We start from the raw sequence: 26,051 nt of genomic DNA, 5'->3' as shown, positions 1-26,051 counted from the left end.
AAGCTGGCACGACGCGTGACCAATTAAGGTTATAATCATTGATTCGGAGTAGTGTTAAACGCGTTTTTAAGTGTTTAATCGCTCGAGCGATTGACCGAAGAGACGGACGCCTAAATTTCAGCCTCATTCTGCACCAGGGTCTCTCTACAACATGACTTCGTTTGTAGCGGATGTACTGGCCACGGCAGGTAATATTTACAAACTGCCACGTTTGAACAATTGTGGACAGTCGTCGATACTGAATGCAATTCCATGTTCTCCTATAAATGATATAAATCTAAAACAGACTTTCTATTAGCTAGAAATTGTAGCCTTTGTAGACAACAATGTGTTGGGATTAATTGTACATGAAATTTATAACGAATTGAAATTTATACATGAAATAAAATTTATAACAAAAGATACGAGCAACGTTTCTTTTGTCGCGCAGGTAAGCTTGAGAAGGTAAATCTCCACAAAAACATTGCCGAAATACAAAAGGAAATAACGAAATTGGAATATGAAGTTAAAGACTTCATGGATGACAATTATGTCGAGTTCAATGCAAAGTTGACGAGAGATATACACCTGGTTAAAAAGACGGAGCAGCTGCTGGAGGAAATAGGTATTTTGCAGAGCAGAATAAATGATCAAGTACGTTGCACCAGCATCTTTCACTCTAAATATGATAAAACGTACGTTTCGTAATATATTATTTGCATTTATTATACAGATCAAAATCGAGCTGTCCGGATCGACAAAGGAGTTGAAGGCACTCTCCCAGGCATTAAAGGAGTCCAATATTAGCCTGCAACTATCCCAACAACTGATAAGCCTACACAAGTGCATAAAATCTATAAAAAAGACCCAAGAGGAAAAGCAATACGTCGAGACGGCCAAGACTCTGCGGCAAATGCAATCTCTGTTGGAAAATCCTCATAGCCTCCTGCACGATCTCGAAATATATGCGGCGATCAGGGATGAATACTGCAATCTCTCTCGCTCGTGCTTGATGGAAGCCTCCGGCCTCTTGCGCGATCGAATCTGCTGGAGCAACAACGATGAGAAGGAGGGCAAAACGATCACCTCGGTCACCATTAAAACCGAATATGACGACATACGGGAATTAATGCGAGGATTGCACATTATGGATCATCTCGAAAATGAATTGGAAATATTTTCCACAAAACTGATGGATTATATAATCAAACCCATCATTTATGATCACTGCTCGGTGTATGTCGTTAAGGAGAGAGTGTTTACCGTCGAGATACTGGAGAGGAAAAAGATGCCGTGTTACAAAGGTGTACTGTACAACTTGAAGCTACTCTTCAAGTTTCTCCATCAACATTTAAATCTGATAATCGCGGATGACGAAACCTTTCTGAGAAAATTGCAACCGCATCTGCTGGAACAATTGTCGCGTCCTTTGATAGCAGACTGCATCTCTCACACCATCCCGACTTCTAACGCGGACCTGAAGAACTTCGAGCCTGTGGTCGAGATAATCAACGAATTTCAAAACTACTTAGTAGTAATCGGTACTTACGTCTAATAATTCGTGAGATAAAAATATTTATCTTACAGTACGCATCATCTAAACGATGAAAAATTTTCAGGATTTCTTTCCGAGGACCAACTCTTCTTATCAGAATATACGAATAATATTGACAAACTCTTTATCGATAGAATATGTCAGGATTTATTAGCCAAAGCTAGAAATATAATGAGGAAAGATCTGCACGATTCTGTTCGATACGAGCCGCAGGTATGCATTCAACTATTGTTATATTAAGATAATAGATACGTAGAGCTGTAATAGATTGTTTGATTTTCAATTATTCTGTTCTGCTGTAGGAACCGCCCAAACTTATAAATAAAGCGTTCGAGAACGATTGCGAATTATCCATTGAAAAGAAGTTAAGCGATATGTCATTTCATCTACCTAAATGTCAAATAAGGTATATTATTTGATTAATAATAATTAATTCAGATTAAGACTAAATATAAATATTATATCAATTGAATTTTAGCAAAAATGCACAAGAAACGCTAGAACTAGCAAGAACAATATTGGATGAGGCTTGCGATAGTTCGGATGCTTGCGCTGTTAGATTATTTTACACATGTAGAAATGTATTCGAAATGTACGCTGGTTTAGTGCCCGAACATCATAAAAAGTTCTTGGAAACAATACCGCAGCAAGTTGGTAAGAATAATACGTGATAAAAGTGAAAACTAATTCTAACACGAATAAAATGAATGTTACATAAATTATTATCACTATTATGTTTAGCTTTGTTTCACAATAACTGTATGTATCTCGCCCACCACTTGCTTACACTGGCGCACGAATACAGAGACAGATTCTCAAAAATTGTACAAAGATTAAACTTGACATTCGCGGATCAGGTCATGATACTCAGAGACGTTGGATCGCAATGCTTCCTGGATCATATGAGATATCAAAGAAATATTATTTTCGACATCATCAAGGATTCAGGTTTGAAATTTACTCATTAGCTACGAAGAAAGTGAAGTAAATTTAGCTAAAATGTTTTATGTTTGCAATTAGGTTTCTCAGGATTAAGCCAGGCGCCTCAGCTAGATCCTAGCACCGAACGTGCATTAAGACAATGCATCAGACAATTGGAATTATTAAAGACTGTTTGGCTGGATGTATTGCCTATAAATATCTACTGTAAAGCCGTTGGTTAGTCTTTTTATTCTTGAGATTTTTGTTCACCTCATCGTTATATTTTAATACGTTTCTAATTTTTATTTTGACATCTTAGGATGTATAACAAATTCCATGATTGACGATTTGGTGACGAAAGTTATATCTGCGGAAGATATTCCAATTGACGTCGCGACAGAACTGGTAACTCTATTTAATATGGTGGTGAAACGGACGCCGCAGATATTTCCTGTAAGTATATAATACGAAAGACATAATACAAAAAGATAAAGTACAAATACATATACGAGAAATTTAATATGACATAAATTTTTATTCCATTTAATGTCATACATTCGATATCATATAGTCGTTCGTGATAGTAGCGTTCCAACTGGTTCCTGTAAAAGTTAAGCCATAAGAATATTATTCCGTTCAATGAAGCAGATGTATATTAATTGGCATTTTCACTTTATAGGATCAACAGATTCAGCAGCATGTACGTAAATGGGGGAAATTTTTGGAACTGATCAAGTTACTTGGTGCATCACTGAAAGAAATTGAAGTTAGATGGGGAAGTGGCAAAGGCCCATTAGCACAGGAATTCACCGCTCCACAAGTCAAACAACTGATCCGGGCAATATTCCAGAATACGGACAGACGATCTAATCTTTTAGCTTCTATACGATAAAAATGTGAAATCAAATGTCAAATATATAAAGAATAACGAATAAATAATTAAGTTTGTATGACACATGTACATTCCATGTTAAACTTGTATAAGTTAGCCCACGACAACTTCTAAAGAGGAGATAGCAACATAATTTTATATACTTTTGTACGAAGAAATAAATGTATCAAAAATAAAAGATATAATACTATGCTTTCGATATATACACACATATATAGATAACATAAAAAATTTGATGTTTTAATCAGTTATTTCAATATTTAAATGAAATGATTATGTAAAAAATTTGAAGTATTAATAAAATTATTCGGGAATTAAAATTAAAGCATATTAATAAAGTTCTAAACAAAATAATAAATAATCAAGTTTTTTACTAATATTAATTAATTGGTTTTTAATAGAGGAAATTAATTTTGAAGAATTAAGCATCAAGATACTTTCTCTTAACATCGAAAATCAAAATGTCAAAAGTGTGAATGTCTCTCCAAAAAATCTCTTACAATTTAACAAGATTAATTTCTGATTTATGAAAACCGTATAAGAACTCACCAAAGTCTTTAATTTTCAATGTTAAGTAATTGTCTAATTCTACTAATATTTAATATGATAAATTAATTTCTTTTTTTTATTGAGATACTTACGTGAATGCTTTAAACTTATAGTGAACTTATCCGAACGTCCGAATTTTATGTCGGGATCAAAGCGAGAAATTCTCTTTTTAACCGACTTCAAGAATACGATTGAAGTATTAAAATGCTCGAAGAACGTTGCGCAAACACAACATTACGTAAAAGAGTAACGTATCTACTATAATACGGAAAATGGCCTGTAAGTTAGTACCAAGAAATTCCGAGTAACCAAATAAACAATTTGGTAAAAACAATTTGTTTGCGAAGTGACAAAAAAAAAAATATATATCAGATTACGTTACCAATCATAGTAAACTGTGAAAAAATAATCAGTCAATTAAGCAGGCAGGCAGGCAGAGGGTGGCGGTCAGTAGTGAGCGCAAATCGTTTAATATCTCAATTTCCAATTCCATCTTTTACAGTGGAGATAATATACATCATTACCACTATTTTTATCACTTTCTTATTTACGAGCATCTGAAATGACAAAAGTGGATGCTCTGACATCTCTTTCCAAATGCAGCACTGTATCCGCACGTATATCACAAACCCGAAGTGTTGAAAGGTATATCGTATAGATGCGATCGCTTTTTTTTTTGGCTTCGCAAGATTTTGATCTCGTCGTTTGTGCGTCGAAATTCTCAAAGTAGGTTGCATTACCTTGTCTTTCTTCGCTTGCGCAAATAAATTATATCAATTGTTATATGCGAGCAGCAGTTTGCATTTGGCTAGTGTTTTTACGCGCGATTTACTGTCTCCTTTCCGATTCCATATAAAATCGTTTACTATTCATAGAACGTTAAGCGAGCACACGTTTCTATCTAAATACGTGAGAATGATATTCACAAGATTATGGACCGTCGTACTGCAGTCTCGGAAACTTATCGGAAAGCTGGAAATAAGTTGGTAGCTAAGCCAAGTATAAATCAACAAAATTACGAGATGCTATTACTTTAATGGTCGTGGGATTATATGTATGCAAATGAATCTCGAAATTTGTATTATAATCGTAAACCAAGGACCACAAAAATCCTACGCTATCTAAAAACGTGTGTAAAGAAAGGAGAGAGAGATCTAAAACAACCCACAATATGGCTTTGTTTCAAAGTAAAATGATGATTGTAGATAGTGTTATAGTCTCTATAGATTACAGCTCTCTATATTAATTACTTCTTCAAATATTAATCGGTCGAACTCTGCGGTTCGTGTGTCACGCTTCGCGTGAGAATGCTTTTTAAGGGAACTTTCGAGTCTGTTAATCATAGAAAATGTTCTCCGGGAGCGACCACGGATTGTATGGAAGTGGTACACGGAAAACATTTGCACAGCGCAAACTGCAATGGTAGTTCTTGTCTATATACAGGTCGCTGTGTAGATTGGACAGAAATGAAGTCGTCGAGGCGGGTGGCTGATCGGCCCGCAGTTCAGATTGGCAAGACGCAGCGTAGTTCTTTTATGTGCATTCACGTAGATGACGATGACTGTGAACATGGAAGTGCAAAACAGGTTGTCACATTACTTTCGCCCCCTTTTGACTCCCATTGACTGAGAGCCGACAGTAGCTTTGATATTTTTTGTGCATGCAATTAAATGAATTTGCCATTATTTTAATGATAGCAACGGATTCTCATGCACATAAGAATCTTTTTTTTTACGTTATTTGTAGATTTCTTCCATATAGTTTATAATAGGCCGAAAGCAACAATGTATTCGCGTAAAATGCGAAATCGCATCGTAAACTGTTTTTTTTTCTGCAAATTAATCCGTTTAAGTTTTGCCTTGAGTTAAATAACTCTTTCAGACATACAATCATATAGGTATCTTCCGTGTCTATCGTTTTCGACACATTTACACGCGATCAAATTATTTATTTATTTTTATTTATCGTCAATTTATTATTCTTAGAATCTTTCGTCGCATAAATACCGTCGTTAAAAATTTCCTTTAATTTCAATTTCCTTTCCCAAAAATCTTTTAAACGATACGAATTTTTAAATATAAAACTCAAACATCCGTTTGTGTCGTATTTGCCCGTCGTATTTACCCGAACATCGTTGAATTTACTCGAAGATCGTAGAATTTACTCGAAGATCGTAGAATCACAATACATCACGAGATGTACTCTCAATAGAAATCTATCAGAATGATAATCTAATCAAATTCTGATCGTATATACTTTTCCCATAAATTGTTTACGTTTTTGAGCTAACAAGCTTGAGCTAATTAAACGTGACACGAGTTGAATATCAATTTTAGATGGGTATCGTCAATACCTGCCACGGCCGGCGGGAGAGCGGCTTCGATACCTCGCTGTGCTCGTATCCTTCCCGGTGTAGTAGTCGGCGCCAGTGTCCCCGCTACTACCACCGTAGGCATCCTGCGTATATCCATCTCGCGTAACATACCCGCTGCTGCGATTGAACATATAGTCTTCTCCGTAACGACCTCTGCCCCTACTTGCGCCACCCCTGCCTGTATAATAGCTGCCTCCGTAATCGCCGTAAGTACTGCCTCTGTAACCCCCGGTAGTGCCGCCCCGTGAACCGAAGTCCCTACCGCCAGACCCGCGACTTCCTCTGAAACCGCCCGCGCCACCGCCCCTGCCGCCGCCGCGGCCCCTACCCCGAGATATCTCCACTCTCAACTTCGCACCCATTATCTCCATGCCGTTCATGTTGCAGCAGGCCAATTCGGCCTCGTTCATGTTGAAGAACTCGATGAAAGCGAAGCCCGGCGGATTAAACGCTACCCACACCTTATTCAGCTTGCCGTACTTCTCAAACTCCATCTGCAGATCTTCCTTTTTGATGCTCTCGTTCAACCCGCCCACGTACACGCGCGTATATCCTTCCGGTGTCATCTTGCTGCTAAAAATACAAGATAATTAGTCGCGTGAATAAACTTTCGTCTTTCAAACGAGGCGGAACAATTTCTAAATGTATACCTTTGGAAATTGTTCAGCCAACGAGTGCTTTCAATCTGACTGATTACAATTTTTATACTCGTTAAAATTAATTGATGCACGCATTTGTAGCAATTACATTAATTCAAACGAATAAAGGACGCGCGCGGACCAAAGTTATTGCTTTCACGCCAAATGGAGTAACAAGTCGCCGAGCTCTCGGACAAGCGGAACCGGATAGGAACAATCAAGAATACGTAATTGTGTTCGTAACGTGCGGCTCTTTGTGCGGCCACGGGCGAATCGTTCTTTGTCTCCGTAACAATACAAACGCGCTAATTTTCTCAACAAAGGGACACTCGAGACGTATCGGAGAAGGTATCTGCGTCGCGCGCGCGCGCGCGCGGTTTTCACGCGCGAGAGTCGCGCGATCCCGTCGGGAGGACGGTGCGTGGCAAATAGTACGCGGTCACAACAACGCAGCCATGGCGGGGTATTTTCGTTCTCGGCGGCGAGAGACGCGCGGCGCGGCGCCCCGCGTCCTCGCGTTCGCCGCCGCGCGGGTGCCCGGGAATCGGCGGGATCGGCTCGCGAGCGTCGCGGGGGCGAAAAAAAGACACCGCGGGACGTCGCGAGACGCGGAGGAGACGTCGAAAATCCGACAGATCGTCGGACCGGGGATGGGACAAACGAGAGCGACGGGACGAGTTTACGCGCCAACGGGTTCGAAAGCCCCGTCCCCGGTCGCGCCGTCCGCGGTGGTTTACTCACTCGTCGGCCTCGTCGCCGCTGGTCTCTCGGGAGGCTTCTCTCTCGTCGCCGATCGGCGTTGATCGCCGCGGTGACCGCCGGGGGAGACGGGTAGAGATGGGCGACGTGTGTCTCGGTCGTAGGAACGTGCACGCCGTGTGCGACCGCGCAATCGATAGGAGCGGATCCACCGGGGTTCACAGCGCACAGAAAACCATGTCGGTCGCAATCGCGGCCTCAAACCCAGACGCCGAGGGTCCTCGCCGCGCGCCGCGCGCGCTTGCCGCCACGGCCGCGGCGGCGAGCCGGTAGAGCGGAAATCGCGGTAACCGGCGCGGAAACCGTCGGCTAAGCTGCTTTGCCGGCTCAGCCGGCTGAGATAGCGACATCGCTACTCGCCACAGTCATGACTAGATATTTTCGTACGTCGTGCCTATAGAAAAAAAAAAAGTACAAAACTTGCCCCCTTATTGCTTATCGTCCGATTGAGTTCGTCGGTCTGCTTGCTTTTAATTTTAAGTTGATTAATAATACGCACGAAACTCAAATTCTATTTACTTCAGCATAAAAGAGCTGCAAGATGGGCTATGATCTTCCAGTAAACGTAAAACCAGGAGTTAATAAAAGTTAGCACTACGAGACTTCTTTGTTCAGTGATGAACCATCGACTGAAAAACGCAATTTTTATTTTAAACTTTTGATTGAGCCTAAACTAAACTACAACTCCAGAGAATGAAAAATCAGGCCTAAATCTTGATTTTCTGAAACGTGAAAACCATTGAAAGAGATAAGTTTTGTCAAAAAGATATTTGAGAAATCTTAATTGAAAAAAAAGAAAGTTACAAGTTTCACGCAACTGCCAATAAAGGAACCTAACGGTCTGTTAAAAAACTCGATAAAATTACTTGAGAGGTCCTAATTAAAAAGAAAGTTACAAGTTTTGTACCAAGTAACTGCCATTGAAAAAAGTCAGTTTAACAACAATCTTTAATGGAATTATTTGAGAAGTCTCAGTGAAAAGGAGAGAAAGTTAAGCTTTGTGCCAATAATTGCTCAATATCTAATAGGTGATTGAAAGCGAATTCAACTTGAATCTTTCTAAACTATGGAAAAAATTAATCTTTCGTCAAACAGCTGACTAATTGTCAAACTCTACTCTGAGTGATGTCATGTGGAAATTCTCCATGATATCAATATGTTTATGTCTGGTCAAACGATTTTTCGTACACTGAGATTTCCTGCCAAGTACAAATCTGTTTTGTAATTTGTCTATTGTAAAAATATGAAATATTGTAGAATGTTGTGAACAGCACCGATCAATTGTGCAAAATATGTTGACAACAACTTCCCACGTAATCAATCAAGGCACGGAGTATTGATTTTTAAGTCTAAACTTAAACCACATTTGCCTTTGTACAATCTTGAAGCACTCGAAGACATATAACAGTAACGTCACAAGTTTTAAACGCCAATTTCGAACCTGAACGAGAATGTCGGCGCACGTTATGTGCTTGACCTCTTCCGGAGGGATTCCTCTGTTTTCACGCCAGAAGGGAGACAGCGACACGGTAAGCACATAGAGAATCAAATGGATTTGGAACATTTTAAATTAAACATGTTTACAAAAAATATATGTAATGTCTCGTTGCACAGAAATCAGATATCTTAGAATTGAAAATTGTTTGCAGATGACTTTCTCGAAAATTGCGTCCCTCAATGGAGTTCACATGTTCTTGAAATCACACGACATCACTCTCCTGAGCACGGATTTGCCGGACGTGACGGTGGCGTGGAAAGAATTCGAGCAGTGCATCATACTGATAGCAATCGCGAGCGGAGTAACGAAATATGTGCTGGACAAGTTTTTGGACGCCACCTTTGGCGCAATGATTCTCTTCACCGGCATCGATGAGATAAAGAATACTAAAAATATAGAGAGGCTCAAGAAGGATATGCGTCTATGCAGTCCTATTATCGACAGATTAATGGACTGCTTGAACATAGGGGACAAAATTTCTACGAAAACCGATATGATCAACATGACGGAATGCATCATATCCTCAGAGAGTCATTTGCTTCAGGTACCTGAAATTTTCTTATATAAATGCAACATGAAATTACATATGATACTCAATGAATATGCATTCAAGACCTGTTTAGAGGGATTTATGGAATGTTTGGACTCGATGTACGGATGTGTTCTGGTGCATGGTTGCGTGGCGGCTGCTACAGAAGGCTGGTGGTCACTGGACCCTGTGGAAAGAAAGTTATTAACGATAGCGATCGCTTCAGAGAGCATTTGTACCACACGAGACATTCCAGTGTTTCTACCACGTAAAAGTCCGAACGTAAGTATTTTTGCAAAGATATGCGTGTATTTAATTTCTGAAATTAAAAAATAAATTGACAAGTGTGAAATGTGTATAATTTTAATAACTTCAATTTACAATATTCTGTTTAGGTAGCTTTCAGATTGGTGTCTGTGACTCTAATTAATCATGTAGAAGTTCTGGCGTTATGTGGACCAAATCCAGAATTAACAGAAATTGAGAGATTTGCTGTGCAATGCTGGAAGAGCAATATGGACACATTATGCACCGTTGAACAGTGTTATCCGCGAAACTTACCTACGTCGGTCTCTTTAGATAGTGAAACACTCGGGTAATCGAAATAAAAAAAAGTTATTTATCATTACAAATATTTTATATGATTGATTGGTATTATTCTAACATTCTATGAATATTTCAGCTTTCTACTAGCAAATTACAAGACGGAAAAATTTGTGCTTGGCAGAAACTCGCAATGCGCGAAAAATCGCGTGACAGGATCGCATAGATTAGATATTTTGCGAACGTTTTATCATCAAGCGGTCGAAACGTTCGCGCTCTCGCGCGAGCACGAAGAGAGCAACGACGAGAGAGTAACCGCGAGTACCTGGAAATTTATTGGAGCGAAGGAAACGTACTTGTGTTCGGAATATCATAAATGTCATGCTGTGAAACATGGTGACAATATACTTTGCGTTTTATACACGTCTGCAATACCTACTCATACCACGAGACTGATCAGTCAGAAAATAGTAAAAATGATACTTAGCGATAAGCAAACATATTGGTAGGCTTCCATTTTTTTTTTTACATAATGTATAAAATAAAGAATACTGTTTTGTACTTAATTTAATATGCATAATCTTTACCCTTTTTTTTTATCAGAGAGAGAATATTGCAAACGCAAAGAAATGCACTACTTAAGTATGTATACCTTTTTAACTTTTGCAAAACGTATATATAAATCTGTTATCTTTTTCTCTCTTAAAAAATAAGTATTAAATACTACAAGTGTGTAGAAAAACACCAGCTGTGGATCTCTGAATTTTGTTTGAGTTGCGCTTTCTACACTGCGTCTCTCTTTTCTCTTTCTATCTCCGTTAGCCGGATATATATCTGTTTCACTTTAGCTGCAGGAGGTGTGCAAAGCTGTGGGACGAGCGGTTTTTTTATCATGAGCGACACGTGCATGTGTATTCCGTTCGCGCGGTATACGCTGCTCTAAGGCAGAGTGAGGGAACAGTGGCTTCTTTCGTCCCGGCGCGGTCTCGCAGGAAAACGAGAATACTCTGGTGATGTCCGACCGCTGCTGGCAGCCCCAAAAAAATCGATAAAGGAAGACGCGCCAACCGACAAAGGCGCAAGCGTCGAGCGTTACTGATGCGTGTCAGCTGTCCCGATCATAAGCGAAACGGGAAGTACAGGTGTTTCTCGCTCCGCATCCGTGGTCTTCCAATGTAGAGCTACGATCGAATGACTTTAAATGGCTTGCGACAATCGTACGAAAGTATATCTCGGATACGAGGACGAGTACGTCGCCGACAAGCACCGGTCCTTGCTCAACTTTACGACGAACAAGATCGGCGGGCATCCGGTGAGTACGTAGGGAACGAAAGACTCATCTTCGCGGGAATCACCATTTCCCCCCCGTTGCGGTTCCTAATTTTTTATTAGGTCGACCTGCAATCAGTCGTCAAGCATTCAACACAGTGTTACAAACGATTTAACGAAGCAAGATATTTATACAAATAATACATGAAATGTTCTGTTATGGAAAAATATTATAATGTGCACGTCTCAAATTAATTATAGATGAAACAATTTCATTAACATTTTAATCGACTATTTAACTATTAACGTGGTTACTTTGCTCGACGTATGTATAATCATGCGTGTAATAATTAATGTGCGATGTGATCATTTCCTAGAACTGTAATGGGAAGAGTACATTGTCATCGCCACAATGCAGACTCTGTGGCTTATACCAGCTCTTGGCACTCCAATTGTATGCTCCGTTAGATAACTCAAAGTATCATCGGACATTATACATATTTGCATGTATTAATTCAAATTGCTGGAATCAAAATGAGAGCTGGACATGCTTGAGAATACAGCATCTAGAGGACGAAGCTAAGACGAGTGTGCTGGATTCTGGGAGCGTTAATGTGCCATCTACGACAGCTTGGTTGTCGGACGCAGACGATTGGGGGGACAATGTAAATGATAATGCATCGGAACAAAATGGGAATAACATGTTAGAAAATGATCCGTTACAATTCCACTTTTCTCTGCACAAAGAAATAGACCAGGATATACGAGAAGAATTGTCTGTGCTGCGCGTGGATGATCCAAATGCAAATAGGTTGGTGTATATATTAAGATTAATTTTTTATTTGTAAAGTATAGCAACTATATGTATCTTTTTTTTCTTTTTTGAACGTTTCAGTCCAGCCAGTGTGGACTCCCCGATCAGCGGCGGCGCCGTAGGTCGTTTAGATTCTCCTCAAGCCTCAGCGGAGATCGACGGAGACGAAAGCGAAGTCGTGTGCATTGATACTCCAACGCGGCCGCAATGTGATTTAGTTAGTTTACTGCACGAGGTAACTCCGTTGCCGCTGCAAATCACGAACGCGGAAACCAAGTGTTCGTTCGTCGAAATATTTCTCTCGGTCGACGAGGAGGATCGCGGCACAGACGTGTCCCAACACGTTCGAGACTTGTTGGTCGAATATCAGCACAGCAATCCAGACGCATCGACCAAGTTCACGCCAGAGTCCGGCAATCCCAAAACCATCGAAACAGACGTGGAAAAGTACGAGAAAAGCATTCCTAAACACGGCGACGAAATGTTCCACAACTTTCTTTGCAGAATACAAAGGAATCCTGGACAGCTGTTACGGTAAAATCTTTAGCGATGTTTATAATATATATATTTTTTTGGTTTGTTTTATTTTGTAAATATATATGTGTATACACACGACTTTATTTTTCAGCTATTCAAGGGATAATTCTGCGCCATTACTGTTATATCCGCTAAGCGGGTGTATCGGTAAATGTCGGCATTGCGGTGACGAGATGATTTTCGAGCTGCAAATTTTACCGACGATCATACCGAAATTAATATTGAATCCAAGAAGCGAACGAAATTTCCAGATCGAGTTCGGCACTGTTTTGATATACACTTGTGTTAGAAGTTGTTGGTCCGCGACCGATTCACATCGGGAGGAACACGTCGTTGTCCAAGCCGAGAGACTATAGTTGTAAAATAACTAATAAGGAATGTTGCGAGCGAAGCCAAGGTTCTTCCAGTGATCCTATATAGAATTTCATATTTACGCGTCTAGGACGACTAGTCATGTTACGTCTGTAGAAAAATACCGTCCACCTCTTCATGTACACATCAAAAAAGTTCTATGTAGCGAACGATGGTTGGATAATAGTAAAGGCGTTACAGGCATGTATCTCGAGCTACATTAAGCAACGTGTGATTCGCAGTTGAAAAAAAAAAAGATTTTTAGGAACATCTGATAGAAGAGAATCTAAGTAAGAGCATTTATTTTACTTCTCATCTCGATCTTAGTATACTAAGTACAGTGTACGATACGACTGTACAATTGCTACTGACGTATAAATACAGAAACCTCGATGGAAAACAAAGTGTATTCCTTGTTTTCGAAATGAGTTCAGACATATTATACATTTTTACAGTGTACTTACAATGACTACCTTAGTTATAACATAAAAAGAAAAAAAAAAACAGTAATTTGGTTGAAAATAATTTACAGACAAATCAATATCTAAGTATGTTATAAAGTCAAAATATGCGGCATGCGAGTATCGCAATGATAACCGAGATCGCTTATGCGATTTAAATTACATTGATCACATTACGCAAACGTGGTTTCGATAACTTTCTTTGTCTTTCTTTTTATTTACCTATGCACTTGTGTGAAGTAAACCGAATCTGCCGAACGTTTAGTAGGTTCTGTTTAACGGATGCTCGGCGAAATAATCCTTCTTGTCGTACATAAGTTCGGCAACAGTTTTGTTGAATTTATCGCCATTGTTCCATTCTCCCGCTACGATCTCGTCGGCGAGAACCTGCACTTTATCTATGGAGAGAATCGCGAAACTGTTGGCCATGTGCCGATCGTGCTCGTGATTTCTCAAGCCGATGCAGTACGCCCTGGAAGCGCGCGAAAGGACAGCGGTCAGCGCGAACGTTCTCGTTGCTAGTTCGCCAATTCGACGCAGCTCCATTTGTCGTTCAGCTACATCAGTGCCGTGGCGTTCCAGCAACAGCACCGAGACGGTCTGCAACCTGGTGATACACTTTTCCAATTCTATGCTACCCGACGCCAAGGACGGATGCAAGTGGTCGGCGGTTTTTAGCAGAATCCGATGATCCTTACCCAGCATCCACTTCAGTATATAATTGGGAAAGTTAAAGGGATTTCGTAGCTTGAATATATGATGGCGTAGATTTTTGCCCACGTGCTGTAGACCAACTAAAGCTATATATGTGTTCGAATCGATATTATAACCGTCGAAAAGGGTGTACGATAACGCATCTTCGAAGACCCGTAGGTAACGGTTCTCCCTCAGGTAAGTCTGCGCGCCAATGATCTGCAACCCCTCGTAAATACGCGCGACGCACTCGCTGGCGCAGTACGTCTCCACCATGGCTTTCTCCAGCGTGCAATCCTGATTCTCAAATGTATCCATTATACCGGTCGTATAGTACAACATACTCTCCATGCCGTACAGGGTGCTCGCCATCTTACCTATCACCTCTTGAATGCCTTCGAACTCGTGCAAATTCCTATCCAGATGTTTCCTCTGAATCACATGCCTTGTCAGTATTTTCGTAAAACCTTTCAGCGTGCCGACAGCTTGCGCAGCGAGGTTTCTATTTCCAGGAGCAAGTACATCTATCAATATGTTTGTTCCCGATTTCATACCACCTAGAAGATTTTCCTTTGGAACTTTGGTATCCTTAAAAACGACCGTACAGACAGGACTGTCGCGAAGTCCAACCAGATTCTTGACATCCTCGCTCACGACGCCGCCGAATTCTCGCTCCACCAGAAATACGGATAGAGCAGTCTGGGTGGTAATGATCGCATGGGAATGGCCGCAGTGAGAGAAGACGAGGAACAGATTGGCGTCGTGGCCGTTGACTACAAATGTCTTTTCACCGTTCAATATCCAGTGTGTGCCGCAATCCGACTGTGCGGCCGTGGTGCTGATGTTACGCGTATTTATTCCGTTCTCAGGTTCGGTGAAGCACACCGTGGGCACGAACTCGCCGGTCGCTATCTTCGGCAGATACTTCTCCTTCACCTCAGCCGAGCCAAGCGTGGAGATGATGTAAACGGGCAGGATGTGATTCTTGACCATGTAGCAACCGAGCCAGGGCAGGCAGCTGAGCACCTCCACCAGCCTGGCCGACTCCGAGTGGTTCAGGTTCAGGCCGAGATGCTGCTCGTCCACGCACGCCCGAAAGACGCCCAGCTCCCTGAGATGGGCCAGAACGTCGTCCTTACGGATGTTCTCCAGATCGTCCAGGCACTCCGACATGTACTTCTCGATGGGCTGGAGCCACTCGAAGAAACGCTGATGCCTGTCCTTGGTCTGCGGCTCGGGATAGTACATGAACACGTGATCGAACGCGGCGAGGAACAGATTCTTGGCGAACGGCTGCCGTTGCGGCTCCCGCTTGACGGGGGCCGGCAGCCGCGTTTCTAAGTTAATCGTGTCCAGGGCGTGTTGGCTGACGCGCTGGCTTTGCGTGTGCCGGACGGGCGTGCAGATGCACGAGGCATGCCACAATTGCCTGCGGCAAAGAAACCGACGTGCCAGCATCGTTGTCGCGTTCGGATAACCTAACACCTAACCTCTTTTACAATTCTCTCGAAACGCGGCTCTCGAGGATGCGTACAACAACAGAAGCATGGGAGCCATGGGAGATGGGAGTGGGGTCGTTCGGTTCGATGAGTTCTGTTGACGGCGTTGAGTTGAGTGACTTGAGTGCACTGCTCCACAGCTGGTGCACTTTAAAACATATGATAATATATATTCCGTTTAAATGTTTTTACGAAATGACAGAAGAAGAAGATTCTGTTCAGTCTCTGCAGTCGATAATCTAACAATCTGCTGTCAGATTTGGCGCATTCAGCAGACCAAGCAGCCGCTGAGTAGCAGTCGAACGTGCGTGGCTCTAACTTTTAGAACCAACCAATCAACGCAGAGTGTTGATAAGACGAACTCAACAGTTGTGTCTGCTGAACGCGACCATTATATCGGTGTAGACTCTGCTGCCAAAATACGGGTTTATAATAATGTGGCTTATTTTTATGTGATACGATTGGATTTGTTGTAATATTTGAATAAATCTGCCGTATATCAATCTATTGTTATACTGCAGGCAGTTTGCTTACTGAATATCTTTAAATTTTTGTTTGCAAAACAACTCCAACGTGTTATTTCTACATTTTTTATAAGCAGAAATTTTTATACAACGCGTATATTTTTCTCTTATCAAAAAATTAAATGTTTCCGTGCTTCATCTGTCCTCGAAACTTTCTTGACATATGCCATTACTTGAAGCAATTTAGATTCCGTTTTCTCGCTTCGTTGTCTCGTAATAGTGCGTTTAGTTGTTCGCGTTTCGAGTCATAGCCATGCTCATCCCCTCGGAGACAGCATGACGGAGTCAGGACAATGTTCTCGAAAGGTGACACTGATCCTGCTGTCACTGGCATTCGCTTCGAATGGCTGTAGCTTCGGCAAGCGTGGCAGAACGCGCGCTCATCGAAGCGACGACGGATGTGTCTGTGCCACCACCGTTAGCAGTGTTGGCACCATTCGCTACAATCCTCTGAAGGACTCGAACATCACTGTCGATCCCCATTGCGACTGCAGATCGTCCGGTTTCGGGGTAGTGCGGATGATCCCGTACAGCACCTGCATCGCAGATGCATGCGGCACGATGCACGTGGACCTGTCCTCCGCGTGCGTCAGATGCGGCATGTGCGTCGCCGTCGCCGAGGAGGTTCGCAGAACTTAAATATCCTCGTATTTCATACATCTCAGAATTTCAAATATCTCGTATTTTTGATCGCTAATAAATAAATACATAAATTATATATAAATTTACTATTTATATATGTTATATATAATGTTATATGTTATATATATTATACGTAATGCCCGTTCTAGACTGGAGGATGAGCCGACTCTCGGCTCATCCGCCTTCTATAGTGTACGCGACATAAACTATACATAAACTATATAGATTTTTACTCGTCTACACCACTCACTCGGATGAGCCGAGAGTCGGCTCATCCTCCAGTCTAGAACGGGCATTACATTATGTATAATATCATTTATGTACCGGTTGTTGCACCGACATAACAGAGGTCAGCATGACGGGTTGCCCATTCGTGTAGGCGCGCATATACTACGTTTAGCGTTATTTCTGTAGTAACTTACAATAATTTACTCCGCGTAAACGAGTGATATATCGTAAGTCACTACGGAAGTAACGCTCGCGTAAACGTACGTAGTAATAGTCATTCACAGCTGCGTAGGCTTCGGCACATCATAATCACACATATAATGCGTGAAAGTCTATGCAGCTGTGAATAACCATGCGCGCCTGCACGAACGGGCAACCTGTCATACTGACAGCTGTATGTCGCTGCAACATCCTACATATAACGAGATATAAAATATATTATATATATTAATTATATAAAATAATATTATATAAGTTTATACACATAACATATAAAACAAAGATAAAATATATTAATCTAATATACGTATAAACTTTTAATCCATTTTTCTGCTAAAATATATATTTGTCCCCCGCAATTTCTTCTCAGATTAATCAAACTTTGCTGGAGGTTCACGATTTGATGGCACCTGACGACTGGCTAAACGAAACGGAGACCGTACTTCTTCTAAGAACCATCTGCGATCATTCTTTTCGACAGTAAACGTTCCCTTCCTTTGCCACGTAATTTCGCACAGTGTGCTTTCTCACACTGATGCAGTAATCCTGATTCTTATAGCTACAGTTTGCGAGAAATCGATGGCAAAAGATTTATCTCCGACCCGTTACCGGGTGACAAGCTCGTCTCTTCGTCCGCCGATGGGTTGTGGGAGAAAAAGTTAGGTCTTTATAAAGAAAAATTTGCGTTATACTTATAATTAGTAGCAAAAAATAATGAAAGAGTTAAATTTTTATATAAGATAAAAGGTTGGAAATGGAAATCAAGTAGTTTCGTTCATAGTAAATTATCATTACTTGTCAATCTCGATTTACGGTAATTACGAGAACGTTGTAGCTTGAGGAAAATGTGTCACGACTATCTCGATGAGATACAAGAGCTGCAATTATACAGAAATTGGAAGGAGTGGTGCGAAGATGACGAGCGTCTTCCTAATCTGGAAGATATTCTTTGCAGGTATAACAGCGTGTGCTCTCAATTCAAAATTTATTTTTTTTATCTTTCATCTATTTCTCTAACTTATGTGACATATAATTGTATAATCTGAGAAAGAGAATCTTTGTATTTGCGCCAGAAACGAGATCAGCAGTCTACGAGACTGTAGAGGTATAGATAACGTTTATAGGCGACAAGTATCTACGAAGATTTTCGGTGCTCGTGTAAAGCTTCTAGCCGAATATGTATAATAATTTTAGGTGACCATTTATATTACATATATTTTTAATTATATATATATAGATAATTATATAAAAAATATTACCTATTAAGCAAAATACGCACATTTAATATGCTACTTAATAATGATTTTATGGCTACGACTTGAATAAAAGCAAACATTTGTCATACTAATTTCAAAATCTATAAGAGCTGTTATCTAAAGTATTTTTACGACTAAATTAGCGAGACTAGTATCACGTTAAAAAAAAATCTGGGACGGTAAAATGGTATCTTAATCGCAAAACGGAAAGACGTTTTCTGCGTTTGTGGTCGGCGGAATTTTCTCGGTTCTCATCTTCCTCTTGGGCAAGCCCGAGAAGGAAGACCAGGACGCTCTCTTGGGACCCGCCGATCTCCGTCGCACTTGCAAACGCGGCTCGAGGGGCGCGGGACCTCTCGGTTTCTCCGGAGAAACGTCGCGTTCTTGAAAACCGACGAGCGATTGCACTTGACGGGCGTGATTCTGCAGCATGGCCAAATAAGCGGGATCGCGTAACTTTCCGGCCGGAGCAACGACGTGAAGGTGAGTAGGGCGACGGGCATTGAGACGATCGCGACCACCGGCACCGTCGTGATGATGATGATGGAAGTGAAGATGCGGTATTAGATTGTGCTTGCGTATGCGGCGCACGACAGTTTCCCGCATCTGCCTCCGCTTGTTCCATATCCTTTCGAAGATGCCGATGGAAATCGCGATAATCATACCCGCCACCAGGAGAAAGAACGCGGAGTAGACGTCGGCGAGCCTCGCGCTGTTGAAAGCCGCCGACGACGCGCACCGCGGCATCGTCGGCAGCATCCGTTCCTGTATCTTGTCCAGGACGCCGCGTTCGCATATCCGCAATATGCTGCAAGACAGAGTTAAGTACAAATTACAAACGAGAAAACTAACGTGTTAAAAAGTTATATACTTTCCTTAAGGATATCTATTATTTCGATGGGCCCCTTACTGACTATATTAACTTTGAAAAAATTAGGAAGCGTTATCTCTCTTTATTTTCGACAATTTTAATTATCTATACTAGATATCGGATGCGCGACAGACGTGTGTCACATAAATTCAGCAATTTCGCATACTTGAGATTGATGATCTTTCTGTACGGGCAACTCTTGGCCATGGGAAGAGCGACGACTGTAAGCGTTTGCGGAAGCAGCAACTCTTTCAAGACGCATCGTTCCTGTATAAAGGTTGTTTTGAGGGCTCGCCGTGCGAGAGTCGCGCTAACGAAGAACCCGTATCGTCCCTTGACAGCTTTCATGAGGCCGGTTCTCGTCTCCAGGCGGGATTCGCGATTGTTGAACGCCTTTATGTACAACTGACGGAGATTGCTGTCGTTCGCATTCTGAAAGATGACACGCGCGGATGATAGCGGATGATTACTGCGTCTAAAATAATTACTGGCCACTCCGAACAGTGCAATGTAAAAGAAACGCTCAAAAAAAGGAGCTTTTTAAGCGTATTTTGTAAATGTCTTCACGGCGTCTCTGTTGTGTAAGTTTACTTAATGGTATAAAATATATTAATACGGCAAAACGATATAATAAAAATAATGGCAATATATAATAGTGATATATTGATAGTATTATACTCTTATGTATGTATCATCGGCGGCACTGTATCCTAGCTTAAAGTTATTAAAGAGAAGATCGGTGATCGATTTGATTCCAGTAGCCTGCACCGATAATATGGACGTGATAAAGCCGGCGTAAGCGTTATACATCACGAGGGAGAATATTAAACTGAATAACAACAGAGTTTTTCCAGACGGGCTTCGAGGCGTCCAGGGTGATCCTAAAAATTCCACAATCGTTTGATTAGTGATGAACTTTTACGTGTGTAACATAATTATACATTGTATATTATTACATATATTATCGAAATTAGCATTGTACTTTGGAGAAGTGGTAAAAATGCAGAATGACAAATCACATATTGTTATAATAGTGTTTAGCTGTTCTATGAATGGAAGAAAAAGATGAACCTTGCATGCACATGATACTTAAGCACCAAAGTGCAGATTCCCCGATCCCGACGTGTTTCTCATCCTCATCATGCAACAGCGTTTTAGCCGCGTAAATAACTGTCGCCATCGCGATTAATATGATGAGATATGTCGCCGCGACGCAGCCGAGCAATCGATTGTCGAACGGTTGCAGAAATATATCTCTCATCGTGCCGGTCTCCAATGGATGGTAATAAATATTTCTCCTGCGTAAAATATTGTTTTATAACAATGCAATAAAAAAAATCACATAGTATAAATCTAGTTATATTTATGAAACTATAAATAATGGAATTTTATGGTCTTTGGTAAATATTTTAATTCGTTTAACTACGTTCCTCGTTTAACTATCTTTTACACTATTCAGACAAAAAACGTAGATATTGCATGTATGGTGTTTTAAAAACCCGATCCTGAATCTTCGAAATACTGCCTTTGTATCATTTCACAATTTTAAATCATGCTAAATGCATACGTAAATTCTCAGATAACATTTACATTCAGGATAAGCTTTGTCTGACCCTGCCTCATAATCTGTACATTCTATATCAATTAATTCTATACCATTCTATGCCGATTTAACGATACGACTTGTATACGGAATGTACGATCGATAAATTAAAAAATTCCTTGTAATAAAACATAAAGCGGAATATATTTGCATAAGAAAATGGAAATAAATTTAGAATATATGAAGTATAATAACTAGATATCGGATTTTTTTTATGCAGATTGGTGGAAAAGAGCAATTAATAACTAAAATTATATTCTTCATAATATCCAACATATTCATACTACAACACATATGTTGGATATTATAAATAACATAATCTTAGTTATAATCTGCATATAAAAAGTCCGATGTCTATAATAATAACAAATAAAATATATAATATAATATAATAAAGTTCACACTGCTCATCACTCTATTAATTTTGACTTCTTCGATTTTACTTTTGAAAACTTTTACTGACATGTAACGAATCAAAGGATGACTAAACGTCATCTCAGTCCAACGTTCCTCGTCGTTCGACGTTATATATCCTAAACCGATGTCGACGGTGCCGGCCACAACATCGCCGAGAAGATGGCTCCATACTTTATTAGTTAACGTGCCAAGCTTTTCGTGTGTTACGAGCTCGATGCTGCAAAAGTTCAAGATGGGTCATATTCATTTTTAGATTCTATTCTGTAATACAATTTTTTTTTCACTAAAAATTATTTTATTTTATGTAAAAATATATTTTTTTAGAATTTTAATTATATTTAATTATTTTGAGGAGTTTAATTTCAAGGTAATTCTTTCAGAAAATTAAGAGATCTGCCTTAAATTTAAGATAGACTGTTATTTGTCTTTAAAGTTTTTCTAAAGATTCGCAAACGGCGTGTCACTTCCGGAATGTTGTTAAAAGTAAATTATTCGCCTTAGAACCGGATGCCTTTTCACCTGGCGTTCACGCTATTCGTGACAATGGTAGCAAAGTCCAAAAGCGGTGCGATATCGTTGGGGGTAGCCTCCGATTCGGTAACGTCCGTCTGCCCGTCGCTGGTACCGTTCAACACTCCAAAGACAATGGGAAGGCCGTTGAAATCGCTTCTGAGCTTCACGTTTATCGGCAGCTTGAGGGTGTGAGACTCCGGATTCCAGAAACCGAGATATCGGACGATTAGACTCGTGTTGTCGGAGTGGCGTAATTTGTAGGTATGCATCAAGTAGAACGACACCGTGCGATTCTCCTCAGTGGCGTGGCTCAAATTGGTCGTGGCGTTCTCGACGTTGCGCCGCTCCGACGGTCCCGTGAACTCGAAGCGATCGCCGTATCGTCGAAGGGACCGACATATCCTTAGAAAAAAAAGAGCTATTCGATATCCTGGTAATTTAGATCATTAAGTACTATCGTTATAGTAGCGTATATCATGCAATCTTGTAAAAATTTAAAAAAATACAAAAGATTTTTATATTTCCATTTCCTCATTTTATTTTTTCTATGCCTCTTCATTTACATATTTCTATCTTACATCTCTATTTTTTCACTGTTCAGATTAAGAGGCTTTATTATTTCTACAAAGTTCACATAAATAGGATTATGTATCTAACAATAAATATAGAAACTTTACATATGTTAAGATAAGCGATTTTTTTAAGAGCGACACAACATAAAGAACAAAACATAAAGAGCATCAAAACATCTTATATTTTATTAGACTTTTGAATAAACCTTACTTCTGACTTTTACAGCATACATAAGGATATTATTATAATAATAGTGTACTTTTCATTACATACGCGAAGATGTGCAAACTTACTTGTCTCGATATTTCTGAGCATATATCCAAGCAACAGCGTCATTCGGTAGTGGCGAGGTAGCCACGACTACATCACTATCGATGCCAATATTTAGATCTCGAAGAACGGTGTCGATCGTAGAATCGTTTCTTCTTGTGGTCACCATAAGCCAAGAGATGTAATAGTTGAACAGAAATTTCTGGGAAGCCTATCGAAACATTCTCTGATCACGCGAGTGTGCTAGAAGAAATCACTTCGTGTGGCGGAAAAAAATCACGTGGCGTTATTTTTCATAAAATTTCCAGTTGGTCTTTTTGTAGAAAAACCGTGTATCACAATTGTGTATCTAATTTTCAAGTTCAGTTCGCGATGATTCTTCGCACAGATCAGACGTGTTAATACCGATCCCATAGAATTATTGCTTGTCATGGTTTCCGTCATCTCTGAACACTTATGTAAATCTCGGTTTATAATTTTATTGATAAATATATTAAATCATCTTATTTAAATACATTTATCCAGTTATTGCCACTAAGATAGTCCAGAAATGTATGGTACCTTCCAAAATTGTGGACTTGCATGGGTCTAAACGGGACGACGATATATACTCAATAAAACGGAAATTTAATTGGAGCATGACTGACTTGAGAAGAAAGCGTTCTGTAATGTTAAGTTTTTGACTTTGTGATTGCGGTACGTCTCCATGTTTAATTGATTGCGTTTTGATCTCTATATATGTTAGTAATTTATTATTCGCTTAATTGACAATTCTGATGAAGTCCGAGTACGGTACGAAACGTCAATTTAATAAATCTGGATATAATTTGAAAAATTTTTTGTAACACTAATTACTGATGAAATAAAACCGTGATTATTACATCCGTACATGATTATCAATTTGCGAAGCAATTACTAATGATAAAAAATTTTTTATGTAAGAACCGATAAACTTTTTGTAGAATGATAAAGCAAAAATACGACCTATATGACTGTCGAATTATTTTCTTTGTCTATACATCGCCGCTGAAGTCCATTATGAACATCGGGCAAATGGAAATTATTCCCGCGAGACATTCCTTTGCTAACGTAACACGCGATATGTTCTTTTACGAATTTACGATATTTAGAAGATTAAAAATATGTAATATTATATATAAGAACATTAAAATACTTGTAATTATTGTCCCTAACAAACTTAGAATTCTTCATTATTATAATGAATGATAATTATGAAAATTCGTCAGGTTAATTCCCAAATGCGTAATAATCGTAATCGTGGCATTTGCAAAATATAAATTTTAAATTAGAATGAAGCAAGTCCAATTCAAAATGATTTAAAAACATAATGCAGTCACAAGCTTACGTAACAAAATACATCAATCTTTCTGTAACTTTGTATAACTAATTTGTACAATTTATATAATTTATGTTTAAAATTAAAAATCACTGAGTACCAAAATATATTATACTATATTCAATTGAATTTAAATTTGCGATTCTACAATTTCTTTTTCACACATAGACATTAAGATCATACCATTTGGATAATATTATCAGATGAAGTCAGATTAAGTCCGTCCAAAAGCACGATCGAGCCGACGCGATGCGTTCGAATTGTAAGAGCGTCCGGTATATTCGGATTCGTCGCCGATTGTAGAGACACGCTGATGCCTCTTTCACTGAAGCACTCGATCAACGGGCGAGCGTAATTAAGAGGACAATCTACATTTATTTGGAACTAGTTAATATACCCTTACTGTCTTGATATTTAAAATTAGCGATCGCGATTCGGACGCTGTTCTTCTTTCACACAATTGCGAATTCTTTTAAGATTCTTTTAAAAAATATAATAGGGACATTATCAAAGAATTTATTTTGTTTTACGTTAGCGAAACTACAAAATTAATTTGCAAAATAAAAAGTATCTACTACATTTGCTTCGCGCTCGCTGTTAGAAATAAGAATAAATTTGGTAGTAAATTTAGAGGCAAATGCTTTTATTCCTTTCATTGGTTCTAATAAACTGAGAACACTCACTAAACGGGCTGACATTATCGAAAAGCACCACTTGATCCCAAGCTCGCCATTCTGCGTATTCCAATAGCAATTGTAACGTCAAGGGCGACGTGAAAATGCAAGGTTTGGCGACAACATGAATCGCCATTAACATCACCAGTATCAACTTTACTTCTCCGGCATCAACTTTGATTCTGCGCATAATCGGCAACATTACATAAATCTAAAAAGTTGATAGAAATATTATTTTACGAAATTGTGAAATTAGAAATTCATTCTTTGTCAAAACATTGAATAGGCTTTGATAGGTGAAAAAGTGATTATTCACGATTCACTATTGTTGAACCTCAATACAATATACCGAGAGATGATTTTGACTGAGTTGTATTGCTGGTTAATTTACTACTGACAGCGATTTCAAGCGCTATGTATAGCTATCGTGAAATGCCGGCCCTTGTCGAGGCTCGTCAAATCCTTAATTCATTATCCGAATGCCATGTCGGCGTACAAACGTCGACAACACGATGAATCTTTGACGGCGAGAAGCAAGAAAGCTTGACGTTAATAGCTATAACGATGGAAAAAAAAAGAATCTTTAGTTTCGTGCTTTTTGCCGATTTATATTTCAAGCAGTTATCTTGCTGCTCGTGTCACGGTTTTTTGTTGATTTTTCTCTTTCAAATGTACTTGTAAAACTGTGCGTATTTATAATGTGTATTTTCGTAATTTTTTCACATGTATGTTTTTAAACTCTTCTGCACGATCTGAAGAATCACAAAACGCACGATTATATTAGTCCTTTCTACATCGTATGTCATAAAAGATATGTAACCACACACAGTAAGTAATGTAACAATATGAATTAACGCATATATAGAAAGATATGATACATACCGCTTTCCCGTAGGTACTCTCTTTCCCTTTTTTCGTACTAATCTAATTTACACATTTATTTTTTAATTTGAACACGATTTATTTCTTTATTTCTCGGAAATTTTAGTCTGTTCACAAGTATGTGTAATAGGACATGAATTATTACATAGCATTAAAATTAG

The 26,051-nt window shown here is 39.6% G+C and overlaps 7 protein-coding genes across 13 annotated transcripts in view; 4 read left to right on the top strand and 3 right to left on the bottom strand.

Annotated features, from left to right (window-relative positions):
• Zw10 (Zeste-white 10) overlaps nucleotides 1-3,532 on the top strand; it is a 73,080-nt gene extending 69,548 nt beyond the window's left edge. For both annotated transcript variants that reach the window (XM_071791571.1, XM_071791570.1), the window contains exons 3-12: nucleotides 29-188; nucleotides 431-633; nucleotides 713-1,520; nucleotides 1,599-1,747; nucleotides 1,837-1,940; nucleotides 2,013-2,188; nucleotides 2,276-2,482; nucleotides 2,555-2,692; nucleotides 2,775-2,908; nucleotides 3,135-3,532. In XM_071791571.1, the coding sequence (XP_071647672.1) occupies nucleotides 152-188; nucleotides 431-633; nucleotides 713-1,520; nucleotides 1,599-1,747; nucleotides 1,837-1,940; nucleotides 2,013-2,188; nucleotides 2,276-2,482; nucleotides 2,555-2,692; nucleotides 2,775-2,908; nucleotides 3,135-3,347 (2,169 nt within the window). In that variant the 5' untranslated portion in view covers nucleotides 29-151 and the 3' untranslated portion in view covers nucleotides 3,348-3,532. The remainder of the gene's footprint in view (nucleotides 1-28; nucleotides 189-430; nucleotides 634-712; nucleotides 1,521-1,598; nucleotides 1,748-1,836; nucleotides 1,941-2,012; nucleotides 2,189-2,275; nucleotides 2,483-2,554; nucleotides 2,693-2,774; nucleotides 2,909-3,134) is intronic.
• Nucleotides 3,533-4,350: 818 nt separating this feature from the next.
• Nucleotides 4,351-7,926, bottom strand: Rsf1 (Repressor splicing factor 1). 3 transcript variants are annotated; one of them, XM_071791583.1, is made up of 3 exons: nucleotides 7,650-7,926; nucleotides 6,250-6,840; nucleotides 4,351-5,457 (listed from the first exon to the last, which is right to left on the bottom strand). In XM_071791583.1, the coding sequence occupies exons 2-3, from the start codon at nucleotides 6,834-6,836 to the stop codon at nucleotides 5,430-5,432; spliced, it is 615 nt and encodes a 204-aa protein (XP_071647684.1). In that variant the 5' UTR covers nucleotides 6,837-6,840; nucleotides 7,650-7,926; the 3' UTR covers nucleotides 4,351-5,429. The 3 variants fall into 3 exon arrangements, with proteins under 3 accessions (XP_071647684.1, XP_071647683.1, XP_071647685.1); XM_071791582.1 differs by having other exon boundaries at nucleotides 6,250-6,843; nucleotides 7,650-7,905; XM_071791584.1 differs by lacking the exon at nucleotides 7,650-7,926 and adding an exon at nucleotides 6,921-7,268 and having other exon boundaries at nucleotides 6,250-6,843.
• A 130-nt stretch (nucleotides 7,927-8,056) lies between these two features.
• Fy (fuzzy planar cell polarity protein-like protein) lies at nucleotides 8,057-11,227 on the top strand. 2 transcript variants are annotated; one of them, XM_071791580.1, is made up of 7 exons: nucleotides 8,057-9,196; nucleotides 9,317-9,709; nucleotides 9,779-9,976; nucleotides 10,090-10,289; nucleotides 10,377-10,742; nucleotides 10,841-10,879; nucleotides 11,086-11,227. In XM_071791580.1, coding segments are annotated over exons 1-6 (1,236 nt in total). In that variant the 5' UTR covers nucleotides 8,057-9,118; the 3' UTR covers nucleotides 10,842-10,879; nucleotides 11,086-11,227. The 2 variants fall into 2 exon arrangements, with proteins under 2 accessions (XP_071647681.1, XP_071647680.1); XM_071791579.1 differs by lacking the exons at nucleotides 10,841-10,879; nucleotides 11,086-11,227 and having other exon boundaries at nucleotides 10,377-10,803.
• Nucleotides 11,228-11,407: 180 nt separating this feature from the next.
• Trus (programmed cell death 2 like trus) lies at nucleotides 11,408-13,612 on the top strand. The gene is made up of 4 exons (XM_071791578.1): nucleotides 11,408-11,549; nucleotides 11,884-12,317; nucleotides 12,402-12,854; nucleotides 12,949-13,612. Exons 1-4 carry the CDS (start codon nucleotides 11,439-11,441, stop codon nucleotides 13,211-13,213), a joined length of 1,263 nt encoding a protein of 420 aa, XP_071647679.1. The 5' UTR covers nucleotides 11,408-11,438; the 3' UTR covers nucleotides 13,214-13,612.
• On the bottom strand, nucleotides 13,494-15,966 carry LOC139820954 (complex I assembly factor ACAD9, mitochondrial). The gene has a single exon (XM_071791572.1). The coding sequence runs from the start codon at nucleotides 15,818-15,820 to the stop codon at nucleotides 13,931-13,933; it is 1,890 nt and encodes a 629-aa protein (XP_071647673.1). The 5' UTR covers nucleotides 15,821-15,966; the 3' UTR covers nucleotides 13,494-13,930.
• A 243-nt stretch (nucleotides 15,967-16,209) lies between these two features.
• On the top strand, nucleotides 16,210-18,659 carry LOC139820961 (uncharacterized). Its single transcript, XM_071791585.1, has 5 exons — nucleotides 16,210-17,009; nucleotides 17,845-17,954; nucleotides 18,034-18,132; nucleotides 18,310-18,429; nucleotides 18,548-18,659. The coding sequence occupies exons 1-5, from the start codon at nucleotides 16,662-16,664 to the stop codon at nucleotides 18,657-18,659; spliced, it is 789 nt and encodes a 262-aa protein (XP_071647686.1). The 5' UTR covers nucleotides 16,210-16,661.
• LOC139820951 (glutamate receptor 1) lies at nucleotides 18,531-25,831 on the bottom strand. 3 transcript variants are annotated; one of them, XM_071791567.1, is made up of 10 exons: nucleotides 25,325-25,831; nucleotides 25,018-25,219; nucleotides 24,518-24,702; nucleotides 23,001-23,188; nucleotides 22,141-22,536; nucleotides 21,668-21,838; nucleotides 20,673-20,899; nucleotides 20,280-20,482; nucleotides 19,768-20,033; nucleotides 18,531-19,538 (listed from the first exon to the last, which is right to left on the bottom strand). In XM_071791567.1, the coding sequence occupies exons 2-10, from the start codon at nucleotides 25,208-25,210 to the stop codon at nucleotides 18,923-18,925; spliced, it is 2,445 nt and encodes an 814-aa protein (XP_071647668.1). In that variant the 5' UTR covers nucleotides 25,211-25,219; nucleotides 25,325-25,831; the 3' UTR covers nucleotides 18,531-18,922. The 3 variants fall into 3 exon arrangements, with proteins under 3 accessions (XP_071647668.1, XP_071647669.1, XP_071647670.1); XM_071791568.1 differs by having other exon boundaries at nucleotides 25,343-25,408; XM_071791569.1 differs by lacking the exon at nucleotides 24,518-24,702 and having other exon boundaries at nucleotides 25,018-25,831.
• Nucleotides 25,832-26,051: the final 220 nt, after the last annotated feature.

The sequence above is a fragment of the Temnothorax longispinosus genome, chromosome 10 (genome assembly GCF_030848805.1).
Source record: "Temnothorax longispinosus isolate EJ_2023e chromosome 10, Tlon_JGU_v1, whole genome shotgun sequence".
Taxonomy (NCBI): domain Eukaryota; kingdom Metazoa; phylum Arthropoda; class Insecta; order Hymenoptera; family Formicidae; genus Temnothorax; species Temnothorax longispinosus.
Note: the sequence above shows the minus strand (reverse complement) of the source record. Positions and strands in the feature narration are given on the sequence as shown.

Coding starts and splice junctions, on each gene's coding strand:
- Trus (XM_071791578.1), top strand. CDS start 11,439: ATGGCTTGCGACAATCGTACGAAAGTATATCTCGGATACGAGGACGAG. Junction 12,318..12,401: donor GATGATCCAAATGCAAATAG/GTTGGTGTATAT, acceptor TGAACGTTTCAG/TCCAGCCAGTGTGGACTCCC. Junction 12,855..12,948: donor AATCCTGGACAGCTGTTACG/GTAAAATCTTTA, acceptor TTTATTTTTCAG/CTATTCAAGGGATAATTCTG.
- Fy (XM_071791579.1), top strand. CDS start 9,119: ATGTCGGCGCACGTTATGTGCTTGACCTCTTCCGGAGGGATTCCTCTG. Junction 9,197..9,316: donor AGAAGGGAGACAGCGACACG/GTAAGCACATAG, acceptor AATTGTTTGCAG/ATGACTTTCTCGAAAATTGC. Junction 9,977..10,089: donor TACCACGTAAAAGTCCGAAC/GTAAGTATTTTT, acceptor TATTCTGTTTAG/GTAGCTTTCAGATTGGTGTC.
- Rsf1 (XM_071791583.1), bottom strand. CDS start 6,836: ATGACACCGGAAGGATATACGCGCGTGTACGTGGGCGGGTTGAACGAG. Junction 5,458..6,249: donor TCTCCCGCCGGCCGTGGCAG/GTATTGACGATA, acceptor CCATGTTCACAG/TCATCGTCATCTACGTGAAT.
- LOC139820954 (XM_071791572.1), bottom strand. CDS start 15,820: ATGCTGGCACGTCGGTTTCTTTGCCGCAGGCAATTGTGGCATGCCTCG.
- LOC139820951 (XM_071791567.1), bottom strand. CDS start 25,210: ATGTTGCCGATTATGCGCAGAATCAAAGTTGATGCCGGAGAAGTAAAG. Junction 20,483..20,672: donor AAGTATCATGTGCATGCAAG/GTTCATCTTTTT, acceptor TGGAATTTTTAG/GATCACCCTGGACGCCTCGA. Junction 19,539..19,767: donor AGAAAGATCATCAATCTCAA/GTATGCGAAATT, acceptor TCTGTCTTGCAG/CATATTGCGGATATGCGAAC.
- LOC139820961 (XM_071791585.1), top strand. CDS start 16,662: ATGACGGAGTCAGGACAATGTTCTCGAAAGGTGACACTGATCCTGCTG. Junction 18,133..18,309: donor GATGGGTTGTGGGAGAAAAA/GTTAGGTCTTTA, acceptor AGAACGTTGTAG/CTTGAGGAAAATGTGTCACG. Junction 18,430..18,547: donor CTGGAAGATATTCTTTGCAG/GTATAACAGCGT, acceptor TATTTGCGCCAG/AAACGAGATCAGCAGTCTAC.